The 20,986-nt window shown below is 42.8% G+C and overlaps 5 protein-coding genes and 3 non-coding genes across 26 annotated transcripts in view; 2 read left to right on the top strand and 6 right to left on the bottom strand.

Annotated features, from left to right (window-relative positions):
- Positions 1 to 1,944: 1,944 nt before the first annotated feature.
- map2k1 (mitogen-activated protein kinase kinase 1) lies at positions 1,945 to 6,902 on the top strand. Its single transcript, XM_037255345.1, has 11 exons — positions 1,945 to 2,170; positions 4,570 to 4,780; positions 4,870 to 5,016; positions 5,090 to 5,167; positions 5,372 to 5,423; positions 5,561 to 5,685; positions 5,842 to 6,046; positions 6,112 to 6,176; positions 6,237 to 6,298; positions 6,372 to 6,417; positions 6,507 to 6,902. The coding sequence occupies exons 1-11, from the start codon at positions 2,088 to 2,090 to the stop codon at positions 6,618 to 6,620; spliced, it is 1,188 nt and encodes a 395-aa protein (XP_037111240.1). The 5' UTR covers positions 1,945 to 2,087; the 3' UTR covers positions 6,621 to 6,902.
- Positions 6,716 to 8,825, bottom strand: LOC119124958. 13 transcript variants are annotated; one of them, XM_037255354.1, is made up of 9 exons: positions 8,681 to 8,825; positions 8,564 to 8,609; positions 8,323 to 8,391; positions 8,084 to 8,152; positions 7,847 to 7,915; positions 7,610 to 7,678; positions 7,370 to 7,438; positions 7,135 to 7,196; positions 6,716 to 6,989 (listed from the first exon to the last, which is right to left on the bottom strand). In XM_037255354.1, the coding sequence occupies exons 2-9, from the start codon at positions 8,569 to 8,571 to the stop codon at positions 6,838 to 6,840; spliced, it is 567 nt and encodes a 188-aa protein (XP_037111249.1). In that variant the 5' UTR covers positions 8,572 to 8,609; positions 8,681 to 8,825; the 3' UTR covers positions 6,716 to 6,837. The 13 variants fall into 13 exon arrangements, with proteins under 13 accessions (XP_037111249.1, XP_037111243.1, XP_037111244.1 ...); XM_037255348.1 differs by having other exon boundaries at positions 6,716 to 6,991; positions 7,143 to 7,196; positions 8,564 to 8,597; positions 8,681 to 8,785; XM_037255349.1 differs by having other exon boundaries at positions 7,147 to 7,196; positions 8,564 to 8,597; positions 8,681 to 8,785.
- A 94-nt stretch (positions 8,826 to 8,919) lies between these two features.
- Positions 8,920 to 11,993, bottom strand: rpl4 (ribosomal protein L4). The gene is made up of 10 exons (XM_037255346.1): positions 11,839 to 11,993; positions 11,136 to 11,307; positions 10,957 to 11,063; positions 10,607 to 10,745; positions 10,248 to 10,372; positions 10,021 to 10,150; positions 9,779 to 9,935; positions 9,512 to 9,595; positions 9,219 to 9,339; positions 8,920 to 9,143 (listed from the first exon to the last, which is right to left on the bottom strand). Exons 1-10 carry the CDS (start codon positions 11,839 to 11,841, stop codon positions 9,060 to 9,062), a joined length of 1,122 nt encoding a protein of 373 aa, XP_037111241.1. The 5' UTR covers positions 11,842 to 11,993; the 3' UTR covers positions 8,920 to 9,059.
- LOC119125052 lies at positions 9,673 to 9,743 on the bottom strand. The gene has a single exon (XR_005098425.1). It is a non-coding gene; the product is annotated as a small nucleolar RNA SNORD18 (small nucleolar RNA).
- On the bottom strand, positions 10,439 to 10,539 carry LOC119125055. The gene has a single exon (XR_005098427.1). It is a non-coding gene; the product is annotated as a small nucleolar RNA SNORD16 (small nucleolar RNA).
- LOC119125056 lies at positions 10,807 to 10,905 on the bottom strand. Its single transcript, XR_005098428.1, has one exon. It is a non-coding gene; the product is annotated as a small nucleolar RNA SNORD16 (small nucleolar RNA).
- Positions 11,994 to 12,257: 264 nt separating the features above from the next.
- Positions 12,258 to 20,986, top strand: part of zwilch (zwilch kinetochore protein) — a 36,878-nt gene continuing 28,149 nt past the window's right edge. Inside the window, exons 1-19 of one of the 2 annotated variants that reach the window (XR_005098377.1) lie at positions 12,258 to 12,439; positions 12,560 to 12,602; positions 12,675 to 12,770; positions 12,858 to 12,985; positions 13,161 to 13,348; positions 13,446 to 13,528; positions 13,604 to 13,759; positions 13,841 to 13,912; positions 14,111 to 14,204; positions 14,275 to 14,327; positions 14,409 to 14,502; positions 14,571 to 14,650; positions 14,728 to 14,884; positions 14,981 to 15,009; positions 15,076 to 15,212; positions 15,298 to 15,393; positions 15,649 to 15,764; positions 15,845 to 15,941; positions 17,118 to 17,245. Coding sequence is in view for 1 of the 2 variants with exons in the window: in XM_037255343.1 (XP_037111238.1) it covers positions 12,390 to 12,439; positions 12,560 to 12,602; positions 12,675 to 12,770; positions 12,858 to 12,985; positions 13,161 to 13,348; positions 13,446 to 13,528; positions 13,604 to 13,759; positions 13,841 to 13,912; positions 14,111 to 14,204; positions 14,275 to 14,327; positions 14,409 to 14,502; positions 14,571 to 14,650; positions 14,728 to 14,884; positions 14,981 to 15,009; positions 15,076 to 15,212; positions 15,298 to 15,393; positions 15,649 to 15,764; positions 15,845 to 15,921 (1,749 nt within the window). In the remaining variant the exon portion in view is untranslated. Of the gene's footprint in view, positions 12,440 to 12,559; positions 12,603 to 12,674; positions 12,771 to 12,857; positions 12,986 to 13,160; positions 13,349 to 13,445; positions 13,529 to 13,603; positions 13,760 to 13,840; positions 13,913 to 14,110; positions 14,205 to 14,274; positions 14,328 to 14,408; positions 14,503 to 14,570; positions 14,651 to 14,727; positions 14,885 to 14,980; positions 15,010 to 15,075; positions 15,213 to 15,297; positions 15,394 to 15,648; positions 15,765 to 15,844; positions 16,095 to 17,117; positions 17,246 to 20,986 lie in introns of those variants that run through there. The other variant, XM_037255343.1, reaches the window with a different exon arrangement.
- lctlb (lactase-like b) lies at positions 16,001 to 20,747 on the bottom strand. Of its 6 annotated transcripts, XR_005098375.1 has the most exons (16): positions 20,569 to 20,747; positions 19,649 to 19,823; positions 19,391 to 19,551; positions 19,246 to 19,333; positions 19,059 to 19,168; positions 18,848 to 18,976; positions 18,675 to 18,770; positions 18,427 to 18,481; positions 18,188 to 18,349; positions 17,840 to 18,117; positions 17,636 to 17,762; positions 17,354 to 17,553; positions 17,128 to 17,191; positions 16,715 to 16,816; positions 16,460 to 16,504; positions 16,250 to 16,285 (listed from the first exon to the last, which is right to left on the bottom strand). XR_005098375.1 is itself a non-coding variant. In XM_037255338.1 (15 exons), exons 2-15 carry the CDS (start codon positions 19,773 to 19,775, stop codon positions 16,170 to 16,172), a joined length of 1,758 nt encoding a protein of 585 aa, XP_037111233.1. In that variant the 5' UTR covers positions 19,776 to 19,823; positions 20,569 to 20,747; the 3' UTR covers positions 16,001 to 16,169. The 6 variants fall into 6 exon arrangements, 5 of the variants coding, with proteins under 5 accessions (XP_037111233.1, XP_037111234.1, XP_037111235.1 ...); XM_037255338.1 differs by lacking the exon at positions 16,715 to 16,816 and having other exon boundaries at positions 16,001 to 16,285; XM_037255340.1 differs by lacking the exon at positions 16,460 to 16,504 and having other exon boundaries at positions 16,198 to 16,285.

Raw genomic sequence — 20,986 nt, 5'->3', positions numbered from 1 at the left:
GTCCTGCGCCAGCCACGGTTGTTACATTTGTACAATCGGGCTTGTCGGAGAGCGGCCGGCCGCCGTTATCGTCGGCTTCAGCAGCGGCCGTCGTGGCCCGCTGTAATCCCTGACCGCAAATCCCCAAGTCCCCTCACGGAGTAGCAGCGGATGAGGCAACAAATCCTCAGCATCAAACAACAGTGTGCGCGCTCTGCTTCTCTGGCCTGCCCGCGACTCTTTTATGTCTCGTTTGCTGTCACTGGCAGTCCTGAGACGGCGTCTGTAGTGTGTTGGACTGAAGTCTGGAAAGGGAAGTTTAGTGGCCTCTGCGAGCCACTTGACAATTCCCATTGCCCCTCTCGTGTTCAAGCATTGGACTTACTCCTCGTGCAAGTTGGAAAAAAACCTCAAATGATTTCAAATGCACGTCATCTATTTGGAAGAAAGTGCATATGCAGTTTGTAGTCTGTTGAGGAAGCCAACATTTCACACAGAGTAAACTTGTGCATACATTTAGACAAGATCATAGTTATTCCAGATATCTTTTTTTGCGTGTAAAACTAGTGCCTTGACTAGAAATAGGTCAGGAAACCCTCCAGTAGAAGTGAAAACGTTAACTGCCAGTACCAACATAACATCAAGACTGTTCTTCCAGTTCTTAAGTAGGTGATGCTTTATCACCATGACAATGCAAAATATTCTGATTAAAAAATAATGTTCCATCCAGTTAATACCACTCTAAAATAATCTTAAATTGATTATGTTGAGCCTCAGCTAGATTCAAAAGAAGATGCTTTGCAATAAAATTTAATTTGATTCACTTTGGCCCCTCGGCAGATTAATACTTGTGTTTGTGCACATAAATCCTTCAGCCGCTGTTAAGGTCAAATGTCCAAGCCAAGTAACAATAAACAAACTACATTTTTTGAACAGCAAATTTTTTTGGGGGGGTTCACAAATTAAATTTCATCCAGAGCATAAATCTGTAGCACAAAGCTTGGAAAAGAACTCTGGAATCAAATAACTGTTCAATCACACAGCTCTAAAGAACACATATCACTCTCAGGGGTTAAATGCAGTGGAAATAAAATTGTCGGTGAGTGAAGTTGTTTTGAGAACAGTATTGGAGGCCTGCTTTGCTCGGGCGGGTGCGCCTAAGCCAATTGATCAGAAGCAACTTAGAATTCCGTCCATGAGGCTGAGACAGGAGTCATAGGACACAGCTGATCTTTCCTCCCTGTCTGTCAGTGCTGCTTTAGGAAGAAGAAAAAAAAAAAATGCTCCTGGCAGCAAGTTGCTTTTTGTGGTCAGGCAGACACGTCTCAATGGTCGTGTGCGTCCGCAAGCAGGACAATGCGCTGAGACATTTCCATGGCTCTCAACTTCTCAGGTCACGCTTGACGTGTGATGGATCTTCATGCTACACGGGCAGCGTGTTCAAATGGTTCCGCCGGATTTGGGAGTGCTTTGAGCTTAGCGCACCCAAACGTTTAAAGGGGAACCAAATTTATACAGAATAGACAAAAAGGGGGGGGGGAATGTCATTTTTGCACTCAGTTGCAAGCAATTTCGGCAAGTGAAACGCTTTTACAACTAGATCGGCCTTGATTGCTTCGGAAATGATCAAATTAGTTATTTGTTGACTACAAATAATGCACGTATCTTGGTTTCTCTATGCATGGAACAATGAAATGCTCTTCCACTCGATGGCAGAAGGTAAAACAACTGTTGCTGTTTAACAGGTGATGGCTTCCTGCGAGTATTTCACAATTGTGTCAGTAAACTTTTGAAATGAAATGGTGCCAATCTCGTTCTTTCATTCGCCTCGTAAATGTGCCAAACGGGCGCCCTGGTTCGACAGTGCTTGTGTTACGAGTTGTGATCCGCCTGTTCGCCAGCAGAGGGTGCCCTAAGCCGCTTCACGGCCATGCGGAAGACCAGTGTAAATATTTTCGTGACGTCACATCTTCCGGATCATTTCCATCCAGCCATTAAGAACTATCTCAGTCCTTTAGGTCGTCACGGTGCCGCGGTCGCTCTAACACTTTATCTTCCTGTTATTAATAACAACAATAATAGTCTTTGGCCTGTTATTCGAGAGCACGATGCAGAAGAGAAGGAAGCCCGAACCAATCCAACTCAACCCGATCCCCGATGGGAATATCATCAACGGCACCGGAGCCACAGAGTGAGTGTCACGCAATATTAGATTGACGAGTTGCGTGGTTATTAACGCTAGTTATTATCTCTACCGAGCTCATATGATTCCAATTTGGACTTTGCAATGACTGTACATTTTAGATGTAGAATAAAAGCATCATGTGCATGCGAGTGGTTATTCATGAATTGACGACACTATTCACGCAACAAGTTGGGTGTGTGGGCGTCCTCCCACGACCAGTGATTGAAATAGTGCAGAGTTGTGACATTGTGCTCTACTTATCACTTCCCAACCAGGCCATAGAAAACATCCTGGATGGGAATTACATCATGTGTCCACTCTGAGGCTGGCTGCAGAGAGGCGGAATATCTTAATGTGCTGTCATTGTGATCATATACTAACATGCTTTATTATTTGCATTTTGATGCATTTAAGTGCAGTAACTGTCATGGCTATATTGTTGACAAAATGGTTGGATGCCACTATAAGAACAGACTATCAACAGGTAGATAAAAGTGCACAGATTCGACCATACATACCTCTCGTTAATCATCAGTGCAAAAAGTTGCCATGGCTTTACTGCTGCTGACGACATGCCATTGGCATGATTGTCGAACACATTCCTGGTTGCAAGAGGCAGGTGGTGACTAGCCAAGGAACACAAACAACAAAAGAATTTATGACATGCTGCCTTCTCTTACATGCCAAACTTCTCTATTTGAGTGCTCAGTCGTGATTAGATTCAAACCTTTGACTGCCCAAATGCTAAACAGCAGCATAGTTACGCCTTAGGACAATTTGAAGTATTCAGTGAAGCAACCATGCATGTGTTAAGAATGTGGGAGGAAGTGGGAGTGTTGAGAGAAAAGCCACACAAGTGCTGACAAAACATGTTGAGTCTATACAGAAAATCCCAAATCTCACAACTGTAGTGGAATCTTGTGTATTTCTTTACACCTTGCCACTATAGATATTGGATAAGGCCCCCTTATTTGCCTTTTCTCTGCAACATCAAAATATATATGTTAAAAAAGGCACACTAAAAATATTACTGTGTGGGGGCGAAAAAGCAGATGCCCTTGGTTATTGTGTGGATGGAGTTCAAGTGGCCCGCATACTGCTTCTCTTGGTCCCTCCCACATGTTGCACGTGGAGTGTTTGAGTATTTCTGGCGACCTCCACTTTTTCTCGCTCTTGTCGACAAAACACCCAGGCCGCCCACGGCTAACTCAACTCCGCATGCAGTATCCATGGTTATGGATCAGAAATAAAAGAACTGGACCTCTTTTGTTGTCACTCACGCCAATGTCATCCGACAGACCGTGTCAATCAAAAGACTCGGGATGATGCATGCAGCGCCACGCTAATTGTCAGGTTTAAATCGCTGACTGAACAACTATTAAGAGAAGAGCATCAGCAAACAAACCACAAGTGAGACAGAATATCAAGTCTTTTCTCGCGAGGAGTGCAGTACAGATAGTTTACAACAATCTCACAACACTAAATATCTGTGTACACTCCCGCTCTTTTTATTTGGATTTGCCCTACCCACAATTGTGAGGCAAAAGCCCCTAAAGGAAGGGGGGGGAGCACGTGGGCTTTGCCTCGTAAGCAAAATAATAAGAACGTGAGAAAAAGGAGTTTGAGTTGAGAAGAGAAAGTCCTTGAGCTCTAGCAAGGGAGGTTTTACGACCTTGAGTAGGATGAGACAAGCTAGGTTATTAATTACTGGATACGCACAAACATAATCTAACGATCAAGATAGCTTGGAAAACCCAGACTTTGATGGTCACTTGTAGGTTCATCTGAAGTGCAAGACAGCAATGAGGCATGTTGTCTAACAAAGCGGTCTTTGTTAAGAAGGAACTGTCTCGGTAGATGTCTTCTTTTTGCTGAGTTATCAGCTGCGTCCTGTCTGACCTCTCTCCTGGCCCAGCCGTACCTTTTCTCTTCTGTGGTACATCATAAAAACAGCAAGGCCAAACAGCAAGCATATATTGCAGTAATATTGCGGTAAAGCATTGATTAGAGAACGCATGATAACATATATATACATTTTTCTAACACTAATAAATCTGAGAGCAGCCTGTCTAAAGGGCTCTTTACCGCTTCATCCTGTTTGGCTTCTCAAGGTAATTGGTTGCCATGACAGCACCAAAGGAGCAACAGAAGCTGTCTCACAAAACTGATGAGATGTGCGAGAGATAGGCTCAAGCCACTGAATTTCTGGCTGCTTGGTTGATTGTCATTGTCCCCACAGGACAAATAAATCACCAGAATCAAGCGGTGTCTTTTCCATTTGGCCTCAGGTTCCTAAATATGCTTCCTGTGCTCTTTTGGGACGGAGGAGATGGTTCAAAAGAACAGACATCTGCCAAAGTGGCCTTTGGAAAAGCTCTTATAACATGCCTGTGTCTTTTTGCAAGAACAAACTTGGAGGCCCTGCAGAAGAAACTGGAAGAGCTGGAACTGGATGAGCAGCAACGCAAACGTCTGGAAGCTTTCCTGACGCAGAAGCAGAAAGTGGGAGAGCTGAAGGATGATGACTTTGAGAAGATATGCGAGCTCGGCGCAGGCAACGGTGGGGTCGTCTTCAAGGTTTCCCACCGGCCTTCCGGTCTGATCATGGCCAGGAAGGTAAAGCCGTTTGTTGGATTGGGAAAACAGCACCGTGATTTCATTCTGTCATTTTTTTGTAAGTCGTGACAAGCCTTCCTGTTTTTCAGCTCATCCACTTAGAAATCAAACCCGCCATCAGGAACCAGATCATAAGGGAGCTTCAAGTGCTGCATGAATGCAACTCCCCCTACATTGTGGGCTTCTATGGCGCCTTCTACAGTGATGGAGAAATTAGCATTTGCATGGAACATATGGTAGCCTTCATATTTTCACATTTGTTTTCAAGTCTTCCATCAACCATATTACCTTTGTTGTTGTTGGTTTTAGGATGGAGGCTCCTTGGATCAGTCACTCAAGAAAGCTGGAAAGATCCCAGAGCAAATCCTCGGCAAAATCAGCATCGCTGTATGTAGCCGGCCGGCCCTTCTCGTATTCCGTCATTTCACAAACTTCGAGAATGATTCATTCGTGCAGGCATAAATTAACACCTCTAGGGAGTGACAAGTTCCAAATTTTACTCTTCCATGTGGGCTCAGACTAAAATAGCCACGGGTTAATGGCAAACGGGGAATCCGAAAGAGGATCTAAACGCCATTTTTATTTTTGCAGGTCATTAAAGGACTTTCCTACCTGAGGGAGAAACACAAGATCATGCACAGAGGTTAGTCACCATCCACTGATGTCTATCTTCACATTCAGTCCCTTATTTGGACTACGTTGCATGCCATCTGTCAAGACTTCACTGACAATCGTGATGTTATTCCCTCAACATGCTTACATCATCTCTCATTCTGTCAGATGTCAAGCCATCAAACATCCTAGTGAACTCCCGCGGTGAAATCAAGCTGTGCGACTTCGGAGTTAGCGGACAGCTCATAGACTCCATGGCCAACTCCTTTGTGGGAACACGATCTTACATGTCTGTAAGTTGACATAGGTGTGCCGCTCTAGCACACATGCAAGCGAAAATCTGCAATTATACTGGCACAGTCGAGCGGTTTTTAGGTTCAACTCAGTTCATGGAGCTGCCAACTTTGTTGCAGACTACTTTTTTTCCCCCTCTCTATTCTTTACCACAGCCAGAGCGGCTACAGGGCACCCATTACTCGGTCCAGTCTGACATATGGAGTATGGGTCTGTCCCTGGTTGAAATGGCCATTGGAAGGTTCCCTATTCCACCGCCTGATACAAAGGAGCTGGAGCACATCTTTGGGACTCAGCTGGGAGGTGCAAATTCTGCAGAGTCCTCACCAAATGCTGGGCCTACTGGGCGACCTGGCAGCTGTGAGTCGAATACGGTTCAGCTTTTGCCAGGATGCATTGACGATGCATTTGTTTTGTACTCGTAGCTTACGGATCGGACAGCAGGCCCCCAATGGCCATCTTTGAATTACTTGACTATATCGTCAATGAGGTGAGTGCTGACACAATTGAAAGTGGTCACTGCTTCAGTAACCTAAATTCCCCTTTGTAGCCTCCACCCAAATTGCCTGGGATGTTATTCAGTTCAGAATTTCAGGACTTTGTCCATAAATGGTAAGGCAAAAAAATCTGGAATTTGTCACATGTTCTACTGCAAATATTTCAAATTCATTACTTCCCATTTCAGCTTGATCAAGAATCCCGCTGAAAGGGCAGACCTGAAACAGTTAATGGTCGGTGTTGACGCATTAAACATTGCCCCCCCCGCCGCCAGGTTGCACAGTTCAAGCTTCAACTCACCTGACATTTCATCCTCCTGCAGGTGCACCCTTTCATCAGACAGTCAGAGGCAGAGCAAGTTGATTTTGCCGGCTGGTTGTGCACCACCATTGGCCTCAACCAGCCTGGGACACCCACTCATGGCTCAGCAATGTGACCACCAGCAGCTCGAGTACAGTAAGACCTGTGCCCTTTAATCCTCTAACAGGGTCTCTACATTTTTTTTCTTAGGAATTGGGCCAAACAGTGCAATGAAATGTAATGTATTTTAATGACAAACCTACATGCCAAGTGAAATTACAACCGTTTGACTAAAATGGGCTGCTTTGCAAGCCTGCCTAAAAAGCCATCTTTTTCTATCAAATAATGCCATCTTAAGTGTGCTTAAAGCTCAGAATTGTTGTTGTGAAAGGTTTGGTGAAATAAACTGTGAACATGACTCCTTTGCCTTCTTCAGATTCCATCTCGAGATGCCTTGGTTTAAGCGGGTGCATGTTCTCAGGCTCCCACAAGTTCTTCAGTTGTGCTGAAAGAGCAGAACAGAACACAGTGAGACACTTCATCTCAACTAGCTAGCTAGATCCTTCCAACTAATAAGCATTCAGAAACATGGACCAGGAGTGGGAGTATCATTTTGCAACCATAAAACAAGTTAGTGGAAATGCAAGGACGTACTTTTTTTTTTTTTAATGCTTCTTCATAGAGCCCCTTGCCATCTTGTTCATTTGGCAGCCTGAAATGGAACGCATCTTTCGTTAAATTACTGAACCACGTTAAGACAATTTGTTTTCTGTAATCTGTGCATTGCTCAGGACTTCCAAATAATCAGGATTCATCAACACAGACCAAGTGGAGTATCATCATAGCTTAAAAAAATAATAATTACAAAGCCAAAGCTTTGCTTACTTGAGCGTCCAGTTGTAGTGGTGAAGGATCCATCTTTGGTGTGTTCTAGTCATCTTGTTCATTGACAGTCTGAAATGAGATGCATCTCCAGTTAAATTACTGAACCACGTTAAGACTCTGTTTTCTGTAATCTGTGCATTGCTCAGGACTTCCAAATAATCAGGATTCATCAACACAGACCAAGTAGAGTATCATCATAGCTTTAAAAAAAAATAGTTACAAAGCCAAAGCTTTGCTTACTTGAGCGTCCAGTTGTCATGGTCAAGGATCCATCTTTGGTGTGTTCTAGTCATCTTGTTCATCGACAGTCTGAAATGAGATGCATCTCCAGTTAAATTACTGAACCACGTTAAGACTTTGTTTTCTGTAATCTGTGCATTGCTCAGGACTTCCAAATAATCAGGATTCATCAACACAGACCAAGTAGAGTATCATCATAGCTTTAAAAAAAATAGTTAAAGCCAAAGCTTTGCTTACTTGAGCGTCCAGTTGTCATGGTCAAGGATCCATCTTTGGTGTGTTCCCGTCATCCTGTTCATTGACAGTCTGAAATTAGATGCATCTCCAGTTAAATTACTGAACCACGTTAAGACTTTGTTTTCTGTAATCTGTGCATTGCTCAGGACTTCCAAATAATCAGGATTCATCAACACAGACCAAGTAGAGTATCATCATAGCTTTAAAAAAAATAGTTAAAGCCAAAGCTTTGCTTACTTGAGCGTCCAGTTGTCATGGTCAAGGATCCATCTTTGGTGTGTTCCCGTCATCCTGTTCATTGACAGTCTGAAATGAGATGCATCTCCAGTTAAATTACTGAACCACGTTAAGACTTTGTTTTCTGTCATCTGTGCATTGCTCAGGACTTCCAAATAATCAGGATTCATCAACACAGACCAAGTAGAGTATCATCATAGCTTTAAAAAAAAAATAGTTAAAGCCAAAGCTTTGCTTACTTGAGCGTCCAGTTGTCATGGTCAAGGATCCATCTTTGGTGTGTTCCAGTCATCCTGTTCATTGGCAGCCTGAAATGGGTCGCATTTACAGTTAAATTACTGAATCAAGCTAGGATTACCTTTTCTGTAACCGGTGCATTGCTCAGTATTTCCAAATAATCAGGATTCATCAACACAGACCAAGTGGGGGATCATCATAGCTTTAAAAAAATAATAATTACAAAGCCAAAGTTTTGCTTACTTGAGCATCCAGCTGTCATGTTTAAGTTGTCTTGCTCATTGGCAGGCTGAAACAGAAGAAATATTAGTCAACATTTTCCACTTCAAAATAATGTGTTGAATCAATGTTGTACCATACCGCTCATCCAACTTGTAGAAAGCAGCCAGAGCGTGTAGTATTCAACACGACCAGTAGGGGGCATTTCCCACAAAGTGCATCTCACTATGTGGTGATTCCTGTGTAGACAGTCCCATGAGTATCTAAAAAAATTCTAAGAGTTGACATCAACATGAAAGTAGCTGTTCTTACCTTAGTCCTAACCACTTTCCACTCCAAGATCAGAGAATATTTGGCTCAAATATAACAACTATGATATAAATCCCCTTTAAAATGTTCTTTATTTGGAATTGCATTTCTGTCAAGCACTTTAACCACAGAACTTTCGGTTGTATTTAGTTCTAGCATATATTGTTCAAGATAGGCCTGACTGCTCATTTGAACCAAACGTATTTATTGTTCAATGAAGCGCTGCAGCCTTGATTTTCTTGGGTACTCCCTTCTTTTTAGGCTTCCTCTTGGGTTTCAGCATCTTAGCCTTTATCTATTGAAACCAAAGGAATTGAGTCAGACACAATTTCAAGGTCCACACTTCCAAGAGTGGTTGCCAGTTTCTTACCTTCGGGTCATGCTTGAGAATGGCTTGACGCCTGAACGTCTTGGCGTACGGGTTCAGTTTGAACATTATTCCCATGTTCTTCAGAGGGTTCTTCTTCAAGACTCTGCGGTTGATCTTCTTACTGTAAGGAGAAGGCAAATTCTTAATGACATTTGTCAAATTCATGACATTAGAGGATTGGGTTTTGTTTATTGCTCAGGACTTAACACCAATCAGGATTCAGCAACACGGACCACAAGTGCTGTGTCACCATAGCACCACCAAATCTTTCCTAAAACAAAACTTTCACTTGCCTGGGTGCACGAAGAGCTTTCCGGATCACTTCACTCTTCAGAATCCTGCTCAGGTCTGTGTTGGTCATCTTGTGCATTGGCAGGCTGAAATGGAAAAATCAATTACGCCACAAACATTTGGGGGAAAAAACAAAAAAAAAACCTCAAAGTTAAAGTTTTCAATCTTCAGAACTTCTTTCATATCACGGGTGTCAAATACACGGACCATGAAGTAGAAACCTCATCACAGAAGGCACAGCAACATTTGCTGTTTGTCATTAAACTCACTTGTAGTTGGCCTTGATGGTCGAAGGTTTACGCCAGGTGCCGTACAAAGAATCCAGTTTGCGGAAAGCGCTCTCAGTCCAAATGCAGAAGCGACCCACATGACCACCGGGGGCAATTCTAAGTAGGTTCAGCCTGTTCACATTCTGCAGAGTGATGCCTAAAAAACAAGTGCAACGTCACACAACCCATCATTGACTTGGTTGGAAATTAACTTGAACCACTCGAACAGAATGAAAACTTACCAGGAATATTTCTGAATGCCTTGGTGACGCCCAAATCTTGATTATAGATGATACAAGGCCCTCTGCGTTGAATGCGTCTACGGTTCCTCATTTTACCTTTACCGGCACGCATGCGCTGAGAGGCGTAGACCTGACAAATTGGAGATGTTAGTCATACATTGCTAGACTCCACTATTAATGAAATAGCGTTGTGCAATTTAATCAAATTCTTGACCCTCGTAATTTACCTTCTTGATGTCGTTCCAAGCTTTAAGCTTCTTAAGCAGGAGCACTGCCTCCTTGGTCTTCTTGTAGCCCTCAACTTTGTCTTCAACCACCAGAGGGACCTCTGGGATTTCTTCAACACGATGTCCTGCAGAAAACATAACGTCAACATTTGGAACATCCACACTTTGAATATAAAGGCTTCAACGGAACTTGCTCAGAATTAAAAGACACATCAATACCCTGTGACAGCTGATAGACAGCAGGCAACTGTCACCGTTCACAGGGTCAGACGCAAATTACACCATCATGGCAAGCGGTCACAACTTTCCTTACGCACGCAACAGTTGAGGATTAGGATCCATTCGGAGGCATAGCTTACCTTTGGACATGATGAGGGCGGGGATGGCAGAAGCAGCCAGCGCAGAGCAGATGGCATAACGCTTCTGGTTTGTGTTGATCTTACGGTGCCAACGACGCCAGGTCTTGGTGGGGGCAAACATGCGTCCTCCGCGACACATCTTTTAACAAAGTTAAGGTTATTACGGACACACTGACACTATTGGTATGACTAAACTTGCGTGCTCAGACACAATGGTCATCAGTCAACTGAGCCAGTATTTGACAGCAGGCATTCTGTCACTGGACGCAGCGTCGGACGCAAATTACACCATCAGCGCACAGTTGGACAATTACCTAAAAGTGGCACAGTGCCTAATGGAACAAGGATACGTTTCCAAAGGCACCCTGGCCTGAACGGTGAGTACCACCACCCCTCACACGAGGGATACGGGCCACAGCTCTTCCGGTACCCCAGGACTCGGCACTGGTCTGGTGGCCTGAAATACACAAATTATTCCGTCACTAACACATTTTTACATGAAGCACCGACGAGTGTTTAATGCACTCACCTGCCAGCTCACTAACTGCGTAGGGCTGACGGTTGTTCTTGCGCATGTTAGTATGCACAAAGTTCACAATATCAGGGCGAATGGGAGCCCTGAACACTGCAGGCAGGACAACATTTTTGCCTGAGGAGTCTCCTTTCTCGGAGTAAACCGAGATTAAGGGTCGGGCACAGGCCTAAAAAAAGCACAATCATTATTTACATTAGGCAGATATTCCGTATCAAGAGTGCACCAAATCGTCATCAAATAAATGCAATTTGAATCTGCATGGATGTTTTTAACTCGATCCTCCTCTCATTAAGACTGCGCGAATACACCGAGTGAGGCCTGTTAGCTCATACCAGTTAGCCCCACTCCGTAGGCCTGTTACCTGTAATGCATTAACTTTCGGACTTTGTCGAACCACAATATACCACCTCAAAAGGTACACGCGTAAGAGACGCTAGTGGTTAATCTGGCATTAATTATAAATGTGAATTATTAGGGTTCCATTTAAGAAATGGGTGGAAAGACGATACACGTGTCATGAGAAAACTAGCCTACAACTAGTTCAAAATGGCTCCTCGTGCTAGTTGCCGTGGCCGGCAGCAATGCACAAACTTAAATTACAATCGAAAATAACCCGGGGAGCGGGTAGCCTTGAGATATCGTTGTTACAAGAACACGACATATACGTTATACAAATAGAATTACAGTGGTTTCTTACCATAATCGTAATTTAAATTTCGGCTCGCCGGGAACCACGCTCCACACGCTATGGCGGCCACTGGAAAAAGGAAGTAAGTAACTCGCCCTCAAAGCATTTTGCCTCCGCCGATACGAAAACCACTTCCGGCAAAAGCCAAATATTAACAAAGGGGTTGGGACAGCGAGAAAAAGATATTTTAAATTTAAAATGACTATTTAAGTAACTGAGTTACGATTTTACATTATTTGGCTACCAATGTATACATTTAAGAGATGGTGCCTCTTGCGAGGACTATTTCTTTACGCCATGTTCTCAAACGTGGACATAATGAAGGAAGTACGTCATGAGCATAACGATATCATTTTATATAATTGCTTAATTTCCACAATGAACGCAAAACAGCGCATATTAGTTGAATATACTCACCCATTATTAATTTCTTTAGTCTTTTTTTTAATAAGAATTATTGTTTGTGTTGAACTCTGAACTTATGACGTCGGAGCGCGCGAGAGTCAAACTCACAAGAGCAGCAGCCAAGTTGACGTCGTTACAAAAAGAGATTTTTACTTATGGCCACCAAGGTTTTATCACATGTAAAACAGTTTTTTAATACACTCAGGTGAGTTTTACGTGTTGTTTTAGGATATTCGCTGTTGGGATGTTTAAATCGAAAAGCCTTATTTTCGTAGCCGTTAGCTGTGAAGTGCAGTGAATATTGTTCGTGCTTTTCTGTTTAAAGGAATCTTCTAGAAGATGAGAACAACCATTGTTGCACTTATGAGGTAATTACATCTTTTGATGACGGTGAGTTTTCTAATGTTTCTTATTAAATCGTGTGTATCTCTTGTTTTCAGGATGACATTCAAATATTGAAAAAGGATGGGGATAGAATTGCAGTTCTGAATTTATTGGACTATGGGCACCAGGAAGTCTTCATTTGTGAAAAAGCTGTGAGAACTTTTAAATCCTCAGAAAATCTGCTGTTTGTGGATTAACATCCATCTTAAAAATAAACTTTAATTTCTGTTGTCTCGTAGGTTCCAAAACTAAATGACTCAGATGAAGACTCGACGCTTGAGACATCAAACTGCGCCGACAGCGTTGTTGCGTTGACTGCTCCTCAAACTCAACTGGCACCGCTGCCTCTCACCATCACAAAAGCAAGGTGCTTCCAAGTAAAAAAAGACCCCAAACAAATCAAAAGATAGCCATAAGATCTTTGTGAGGCTCACCAGCCTTTATACATTTGAATGCTACTTAATGTTAAGTGGTACCGTTTGAGCCACATTTCTCAAACGACAAATTTCATCAGCCGAAATGTTTGCGTTTTTATTTTAAAGGCAACTGCTGTCTTGGTACACATTATCTCAAAATGCCAACATTGAGGCTTTGGATGATCCTGTCCTACGACCTCTGTGGGTACGATGTGACATGTCGGATCCAGCTCGTACCACCTGGTTAGGAGCTGAAGGTGTCTCCGTGGCCAATAAAGTGGCTGGTGTCAAATTATATTCTGTTACATGCACAGGTACTGTATATAATGGAATTGCTAAAATTATCCTGAAACAAAGTGAATTGCTGTGTGATTTTTTTATTTTTTTTTTGTATTCCAACGTAACTGTTAGGCCCCGTTGTACACAAAAATGCTCTCATGACTTTAGAGGAGCTAAAACGAGAGCACAAGAAAAGGCACTACTCAACATCCACGGTAAATCAATCTCCTAATCGATTCTCCTTTGAGTGTTGTGTTATGGATTATGACTCCTTTTGTGATTGCCTCTAGTTGACAATTAAAGGGAGTGCCCAGTTTATCATGTTTGGCTCCATTGTGGTTGAAAACACAACAATTGAATCGCAAAGCAGCGTGACGGTGGATTTCAAGTGGAACCACGTGGAGCGTGTACTCGAGACACCCCCGCTGTCCTCTACAGCGACATTAGTAAGCCCAAATTCACACTCAAATGTCACCTAGCTCTCAAACCGTAACGCACACTCTAACCAATCATTTAAAATGCGTCAGAATATTAAAGTTGCCAGTGGAGACAAGAGAAGTCCCATGTTTGAGGTGTTCAGGGAGCTGCAGTTTCTTCAGGTATGTGATAACAAAGACTTGTTTTAAAAGACCCTGGAAAGAAAAAATACACGTTTTGTATTTGAGTATACATATGCTACTGTAGCAGTTTCAGAAACCGCTATGAATGCAAACAATGTTAGCTAGCATATGTGAATCACATCCCTCAAAATGAAATAGTCACCAGAATTTTAAACTGTTCCCTGTTTGTTCTTTCAGGTTCTTGCTGATGGTTTAAGAACGGGTGAGGTGGAGTGGTTGACTCCTTTGGAAAGCAAGTCAGCAGTGGATCTGACCAAGGAATACATTCAAGGTATTTACTTCTTTTTCTCCGTTTTTTTTTCAGGTTTTGCCTATGATAATCCTGTTTTCTTTTCTTCTAGAGCTACAGAGTGTCATAAAATCACAACAGGAGCAGGATTTTAAACCAACAGAGGTAAGAGTAAAGCAGTGGGATCATTTATAACCTTTCGTGTGTCCCATCCTATCGATCTTAATTTTTGGTCTGCTGCTAAAGACAGACCCCAAAAGTGTCCATCCAATTTTCAACTCTTTCCTGGAACGAGACGGTTTGGATTTTGTGGAGACGCTATGGGTTCGCATGAGAAAGAGTGAGTCAGCATCATTAAGTCAAGAAACCGGGATTCATGTGGCGGTAACCCAAACAAATATATTTCAGGTGTTGTTTGCTATCAAGACATCGTAGACAGCCTGAAATTGGTCATCGAGGCCCTGACTTACGGCTACATCACGCCGTGGGTAAGGCTTCTTCTCAACCGGGTAACAAAGAAAAATGACAGTCTGCTTCATTGACGGCCGTGTTGTGCTGCCGCCAGATTCACCAAGACAATCGCAGCACGCTCAGCAAGCTCATCCTGCAGTCCTACAATCAGAAGATGGAGCACGTGTCGCTCACGGGCCTCACGCCTGTCCAAATGTTGTTAGAAATGGGCCTGAACAAGATGGGAAAAGATTACTTCAACTACCTTGTTGGTAATTTACTCCAAACACTGAATCACTTTTATGAAAGATTGTCTGTGTGTGTGTTTGAAGTTGTACACTGAATGTATTGCCATCCTTTTTTCTCAGGGGAAGAATTGACGTCGCCCAACAACTTGGTAAGATTGGAGACATTATTCTGTGAGCTTTAGCGTTGGATATTGAATATGTGTGATTTCATGCAGACTTATTACCTGAACACAGAGGTGGATCTGCAGGAGCAATTTATCCGCCTGAAGAAACTACACCATCTCCTGGAAGTAATTGTGACCTGCAGAACATTTTTAGATTTGCCCTATGACAGACTCTTCCTGCTCACACAGTCAGTCAAGTTTGCTCATTGTATATTTTTTTGTAACCCATTGCGAAAATTCGACTTTCGAGTCTTCCTCTTGTTATTTTCACAGGTTGTGTTTACAGCATTACAAAACATCCCCCTATGATGAAACACACGAGTTCAAACTGCAAATCAAACCGACGTTGATCACTCAATTCTACCAGAAGTAAGGAAGGCAACCTTCACAAAAGCTACTCATTTTGTCCTATTTTATGCACAATGATATTTCGTGTGAAATGTGGGCCTGTTTAGCTGAGCACAGTTATTTTGTCTACAGATATGTTAATAGCAAAAAGTTGATGAGTCTGCCTGTCACTTCACGTCGATTTTTGTAAATGAATAATATTGAGCTGATGTCCCTATTGTTGTGTCCAGTGAGTGAATGCATGCCAGTGTTTCTGTTTGTTTATGTTTCCTATAGTGAGGCTCCAGTTGTGTGGGGAGTGGAAGTGTCCAGTGGGCAAGGGCCTGACAAGGTCAAGACGTCCTTACAGGTCAGCGACAGACCGCTGGTTGATCACGTCTTCTTCAAACCTGGTGAGTTTTGTCCACTCCAACACATCCAACTGGAAATCCAAGTCATGTATGTCACATTGTTTTCATCTTTTTGCTTTTAGATCATACAAATGTAACAGAGGACAAGCCTGTCTGCTTTTCAACTTTGGTGTGCTGCAGCCTTGTCAACTTTGCTTGAATTTGCACAGAAATAGAAGAGTAAGCATTCGGTTCTCTGGCAACTTCTTTAAAAAAAAAAAAAAAAGACAGTGGGGGTATTTCACAGCAATGTTTTAATGGGAAGAGTCCACATTTTTTGCAGCTTGTTATTGTAAACACTGTTTCCACATCAAATTAAAATTCAATCAACGTAATCATTGTGAGCACACAATTCATGAAATTTAGTTTTTTGTGTACAGTATTGCCATGTTGTGATTGCTGCACCGTTTAGTTCCGCCTCTGCAGCAGGAACATGAGGAAGATGGCACTCAATAAAATGGAGAGCGTGCACACAGTGGGAACAACAATCTCGGTTACCATCTCCATGTGGCTGGTCAGCGGGTCTGCAAAGAACACACGCTATTTAGAAACTTAGACGTCGGGCTCAGACGCTGACAATCAAGCATGTTGCAGCACTCAAAGGGTTTGACTTTTTGTTTTGGTTTTATCTTCCCAAAAATGTTTCATATTATCTATTGTCTGTATTGAATCCCTTTTGAGCACAGGTGATTTCTTACCATGTATAAGTCTTAGAATATTGGCAGCAGTACTCCGCTGATCCTCTATTAAAAAAAGAGAAATAACTCAGAGTTGATGAACAATAATTGAAAACCCTTTGAGAACTGCACACAGCAATTGCAGCTTTGCAGCATCACCAAGCAACTCCAAAAGAATTTCTATCGCCATTATTTTGTTTTAATGCCCAAAATGTTTTATCACGGTTAGGCGACACACTTCATACAAGTTAGTAAAATGATCACAAAACGACACACCCGGAAGTGAAGACTTGTACCGGCGCTCAATCAAGTTCTAAACTTCATCATGCACAGGCCAAACCCTTGGCTTTTCTGCATGTTCCGTTGCTTTTCTTCTAGCTGAGGGGGCAAACAAAGAAAATTTCGCTAGGTTGAGTATGGGATTGCCACTACCTGAATTTAATTTGCTCAGCCGCCAAGGTTATTTTTTTGAGGGGGGGGGGGGGGGGTGAGACCACACAAAACATTTGGACATTTATATTCTGCTGAGTGCCAATTTAGATGGTTCATAAATAATTTTTTAAATGTAATTATTTTGATTGACATTTTGCTTCTGAAGTTTTACTTTTTAGGTCAGAATCTTTGTTTACCCCAGCTAGTTGTTAGTGATGGGGATGCTTCTTTTTTTTTTTTTTTAAAGGCAGACTGACCTGCAGCAAGGAGCTGGTTACTTGATGAGCAGGTCTCCACGGCCTTCCTCCTCCAGTTTTCAACCTGTAGAGTTGTTCCGGAAATATTCTTCAGATGAATACAGTCACAAATTAAGAGGTAGGTGGCTTATAAAAATGTAATTGCCTTTTTTTTTAATTTTAGGCAAGAAATCATATTTGGTAACTTGACAATGTTGCACTACAACTTCACTTTTTTGCCGCTTACCTCTCTCTGATTGGGAAATCCGTTGGCGCTGATAATGCGCTTGTAAAACTGAACGGAAGCTTTAGGATAGCGAGGCTTGTTCTTATTTCTGAAGTCCACGTAATATAAGCCAAACCTCTCGCTGAAGCCTTCGTCCCACTCAAACTTGTCCAGCAGTGACCATGCGGTGTAACCTTTGAGATTCACACCGTCTCTGAGGGCTGAAATGAGAGAACGAAATTCATTTTTTTTCCCCATCCACATAATAACGAGTCCGAAAATGTGAAGCTTTCCCGCGTTCACCTTTGAGCATCTCGTTGATGTAATCTTTAAAGTACTTTATCCTCCAGTCATCACACAACTCTGTGCATTGCATCTTCTCAGAGACTCCATTCTCAGTCACGTAGATCATCGGGTTTCCATACTGAGTCTTAAAAAAAAAAAAAGGAATGTAATCAGATTTCCTTTTTGGTCCGCATAAGCTGAAAATTGAACCCAACGAGTCACCTTAACAAAATTAAGCATGCGTCGGAACCCCCACGGCACAGAGTAGAGCCACTCTGAGCCGGGGTCGGGCCACTGGGGGTCAACCAGCTCGGCCAAGTCGCGGTCCATGAAGAAGCTGCTGGTGCCGCGGCCAGACGGGTTATTCTTCTGGGTGATGTAGCGTGTCGTGAAATGACTGATGCCCAGGAAGTCACATGTGCCCTTGATGTAGCTCTTCTCTTGGGGAGAAAACGTGGGCAGGCGAGATGATCCGAGACCTTGCTGGGCACTCTTCCTACCTGCGCGCAAAGGCCTGTGTGTTAACGTACAGTCATCCGGCCGAGATTTATTTTTGCCATGTCAACTTGCCAATGAAGTCTTTCATCACTTGAGGGTAATCTCCGTGAAAGACGGGCGTGGCAAACCAGCCGAGGGAAAACTGCATGTATCTCTCGGCCGCTTCGATGTCCTTCTGGTTGCTGATGTCGACGGGCTCTCCCCAGTCCGCTGTCAGGGAGATGCCCACGAGACCTGCAGATGCAGAAGGCAGTGCTCCAGAAAAAAGAAATGGATTCTGGGAGATAGTAAAGAGTGCGCTGATTGTCTACCGTTTTGTTTTGGCCTCCACTGCGCATCGTATGTGTGCCAAACTTTAGCGTGAGCCTGAAGATAGAAAAATGCATTTCACATTTGAGATCATTTTTCTCTTGGCTTCAATTTTGTCTCCAATGAAAGCCAACTCATTATTGTTTTAATCCAAAAATTCGAATACTTGCTTTTGCTCGTACTGATTTTTTTTTTTTTTTTTGCCTATTTCCTGACATTTTGGACCAAGTCCATTCATAAATGGTCCTACCTTGATAATGTGATGGGCAGCCCGGTATGCTGCAGTTCCTCTCGTCCTCAGTCCAGGAGCATGCTCACCTGTTTCGTAGCCTTCCACTGCGACCGACTATATATGACACAATGTTAGGCCTCATGTAGAAAAAGAAAAATGCAGAACACGACCGAATTGTGACGTAAACATACCCACGGATTGCTGAATGTAAGCCAGTGCTTGACTCGGTTGCCAAATCTTTCAAAGCACAGACTGGCAAAGTCATTAAAATGGTTCACCATGCTTATATTCTGCCATCCGCTGTATCGCTCTTGCAACACCTTGCAACAGAAGGAAGTCAATCAATAATAATAAAAACAAAAAAAAGCAGCAGGGCATTAGTTGTATTCTATGCGCACCAACCTGCGGGAGATCCCAGTGATACAACGTCACGATGGGAGTGATCTTGCTGCCCAGCAGGTGATCAATCAGATCATCATAGTACTGAATTCCTCTTTCATTGATATGATCAGCTGTGAAGTGAATTTTTAAAATACCTTAGTAAACCAAATAAAGACATGTGTATGAGTAACTCACACAAGTTGCTTACACTTGATGCCTGTGGGAATAAGTCGAGGCCAAGAGATGGAAAAGCGATAGTGGTTCAGTTTGAGTTCTCGCATCAGTGACACGTCCCCCTGTCCAACGTATGACCAAATGAACAATTGGAACTGTCATCATCTGCATGCTCTTACCTTGACGTTGTAGTAACCCTCACAAGAAGAATCCCCTGTGTCATTTTTTTCAATTTTGCCCCTCTTGTGGCTGAATACGTCCCAGATGCTCAAGCCTTTGCCATCTTTGTCCCAGGCTCCTTCTGTTTGATAGGCGGAACTGCCGGCACCCCACGAAAATCCTAATAGGACAAATCGATCAAGGTCTCCTCAAAATGCTCAATGAAAAGAACTTGATCTTCTCCGCTAATAGCATTGGTGTGTAGGGGGTCATCATACCAGCTGGAAAAGTGCCATAATAGAAGGAGCCGTGGTCGTTCTTTGTCCAGTCGAAGTCCTCAGTCGCAGACACACACAACACCAACATAAGCACATGGCACACACCGAGCGCACGGCCAGAGTGCATGGTCTTCTTCAGCCTGCAACGCACTTGGGGTCTGCTTCTCCTACACTTCTGTCCACATCATACAAAATGTGTGGACGAAAATAAGTGATTTTTTTTCCTCCCCAATCATTTAACATATTTTGGCTTTTGTCCATTTTTACAGGACACCTCTGTCCAATTGCATATGGAATGTCAAGCAACAATTTTTTTAAAGAATCTTTGGGGTTTGTGCCCCCCAAATAAATAAATAAATCCCATTTTTAAATTGATCAAGGCCCGCTGGGCTGCCAGTTTTCCCTTCCTGGACATAGAAGCATGTGATGGACACTGAGGGGTCCCTCATCTCGAACACACAATTACCCCCCCCCATTCAAATTCAATGAACTGTGAACTTATTTTTGCTGAGACTGACACAACTCACACAACTACGATCTCACGTCTGTAAGCAAAATCATTATTATGCAGTGTGAGATTTAGGCCAATTGCACATACATTTCTAAAAAAGTATTTGATAGAATGTAGCAGTTGTGCACCTGACAGCACACCGCAATGCTGTGGATTTTTAGACTAAAAACACTTTTGCAATGCACATATTATTTACACTTTGCACAGCATGTTTGAGCCACATTTTAAAATAAGCGTTATCAACTAATTGAACCCACTGAAATTCAACATTTTAAGACTTTTACAAAATACTTGCACTTTTCTGTGATTATTTACATTTGTATTATTACTATTTTTCTAGGAAAGAACACAAATATGCTTCTTTTTCCACATTTCCCCTTTAAACGGTCACAAAGTCCAATCCAATTACCTGTCTTTTATGAAGAGGTCATTTGTAGGCAGCGTGATCTCAGTCCCATCCGTCCCAGTGCAAATATTTTTTTTCCTTCTTCCTGGGACTGCAGCCCACCGAGTGTAAAGCTGTGTACAGATGTCGAGAGTAAAGCTGCCTCCTGCAGTAAGTAGTGCACGCGTGTGCAGAGCTGGCCCCCGCGATGACATTCAAAGCTGCTCCTATTGTTCGGCTCGCTGCTTTGTTGTCGCTGTTAGAAAATGCTGAATGGTTTGTTGGCAGAAAGTGTTTACACGGCATAACTCATTGGCCTCGAATACAGAAAGAATTAAAGCGGGGCTATTGGCTGTATTGGAAAGACATTCAATAAACAAGAATGCTTATACACACTACTTAATGTGAAAATCCTTTACATAATAGTCACTAATGTCAAGTG

Source organism: Syngnathus acus, chromosome 6 (assembly GCF_901709675.1).
Source record: "Syngnathus acus chromosome 6, fSynAcu1.2, whole genome shotgun sequence".
NCBI lineage: Eukaryota > Metazoa > Chordata > Actinopteri > Syngnathiformes > Syngnathidae > Syngnathus > Syngnathus acus.
Note: the sequence above shows the minus strand (reverse complement) of the source record. Positions and strands in the feature narration are given on the sequence as shown.

Coding starts and splice junctions, on each gene's coding strand:
- map2k1 (XM_037255345.1), top strand. CDS start 2,088: ATGCAGAAGAGAAGGAAGCCCGAACCAATCCAACTCAACCCGATCCCC. Junction 2,171..4,569: donor AACGGCACCGGAGCCACAGA/GTGAGTGTCACG, acceptor TCTTTTTGCAAG/AACAAACTTGGAGGCCCTGC. Junction 5,424..5,560: donor ACACAAGATCATGCACAGAG/GTTAGTCACCAT, acceptor TCATTCTGTCAG/ATGTCAAGCCATCAAACATC.
- LOC119124958 (XM_037255347.1), bottom strand. CDS start 8,744: ATGCCCCCTACTGGTCGTGTTGAATACTACACGCTCTGGCTGCTTTCT. Junction 8,392..8,563: donor CATGACAGCTGGATGCTCAA/GTAAGCAAAACT, acceptor GACCCATTTCAG/GCTGCCAATGAACAGGATGA. Junction 7,197..7,369: donor CACTACAACTGGACGCTCAA/GTAAGCAAAGCT, acceptor GTTCCATTTCAG/GCTGCCAAATGAACAAGATG.
- rpl4 (XM_037255346.1), bottom strand. Junction 10,151..10,247: donor CTTGGAACGACATCAAGAAG/GTAAATTACGAG, acceptor CCAATTTGTCAG/GTCTACGCCTCTCAGCGCAT. Junction 9,596..9,778: donor ACCATCAAGGCCAACTACAA/GTGAGTTTAATG, acceptor TTTCCATTTCAG/CCTGCCAATGCACAAGATGA.
- lctlb (XM_037255338.1), bottom strand. CDS start 19,775: ATGCACTCTGGCCGTGCGCTCGGTGTGTGCCATGTGCTTATGTTGGTG. Junction 19,169..19,245: donor TATTCCCACAGGCATCAAGT/GTAAGCAACTTG, acceptor TTCACTTCACAG/CTGATCATATCAATGAAAGA. Junction 18,771..18,847: donor TTACATTCAGCAATCCGTGG/GTATGTTTACGT, acceptor TGTCATATATAG/TCGGTCGCAGTGGAAGGCTA.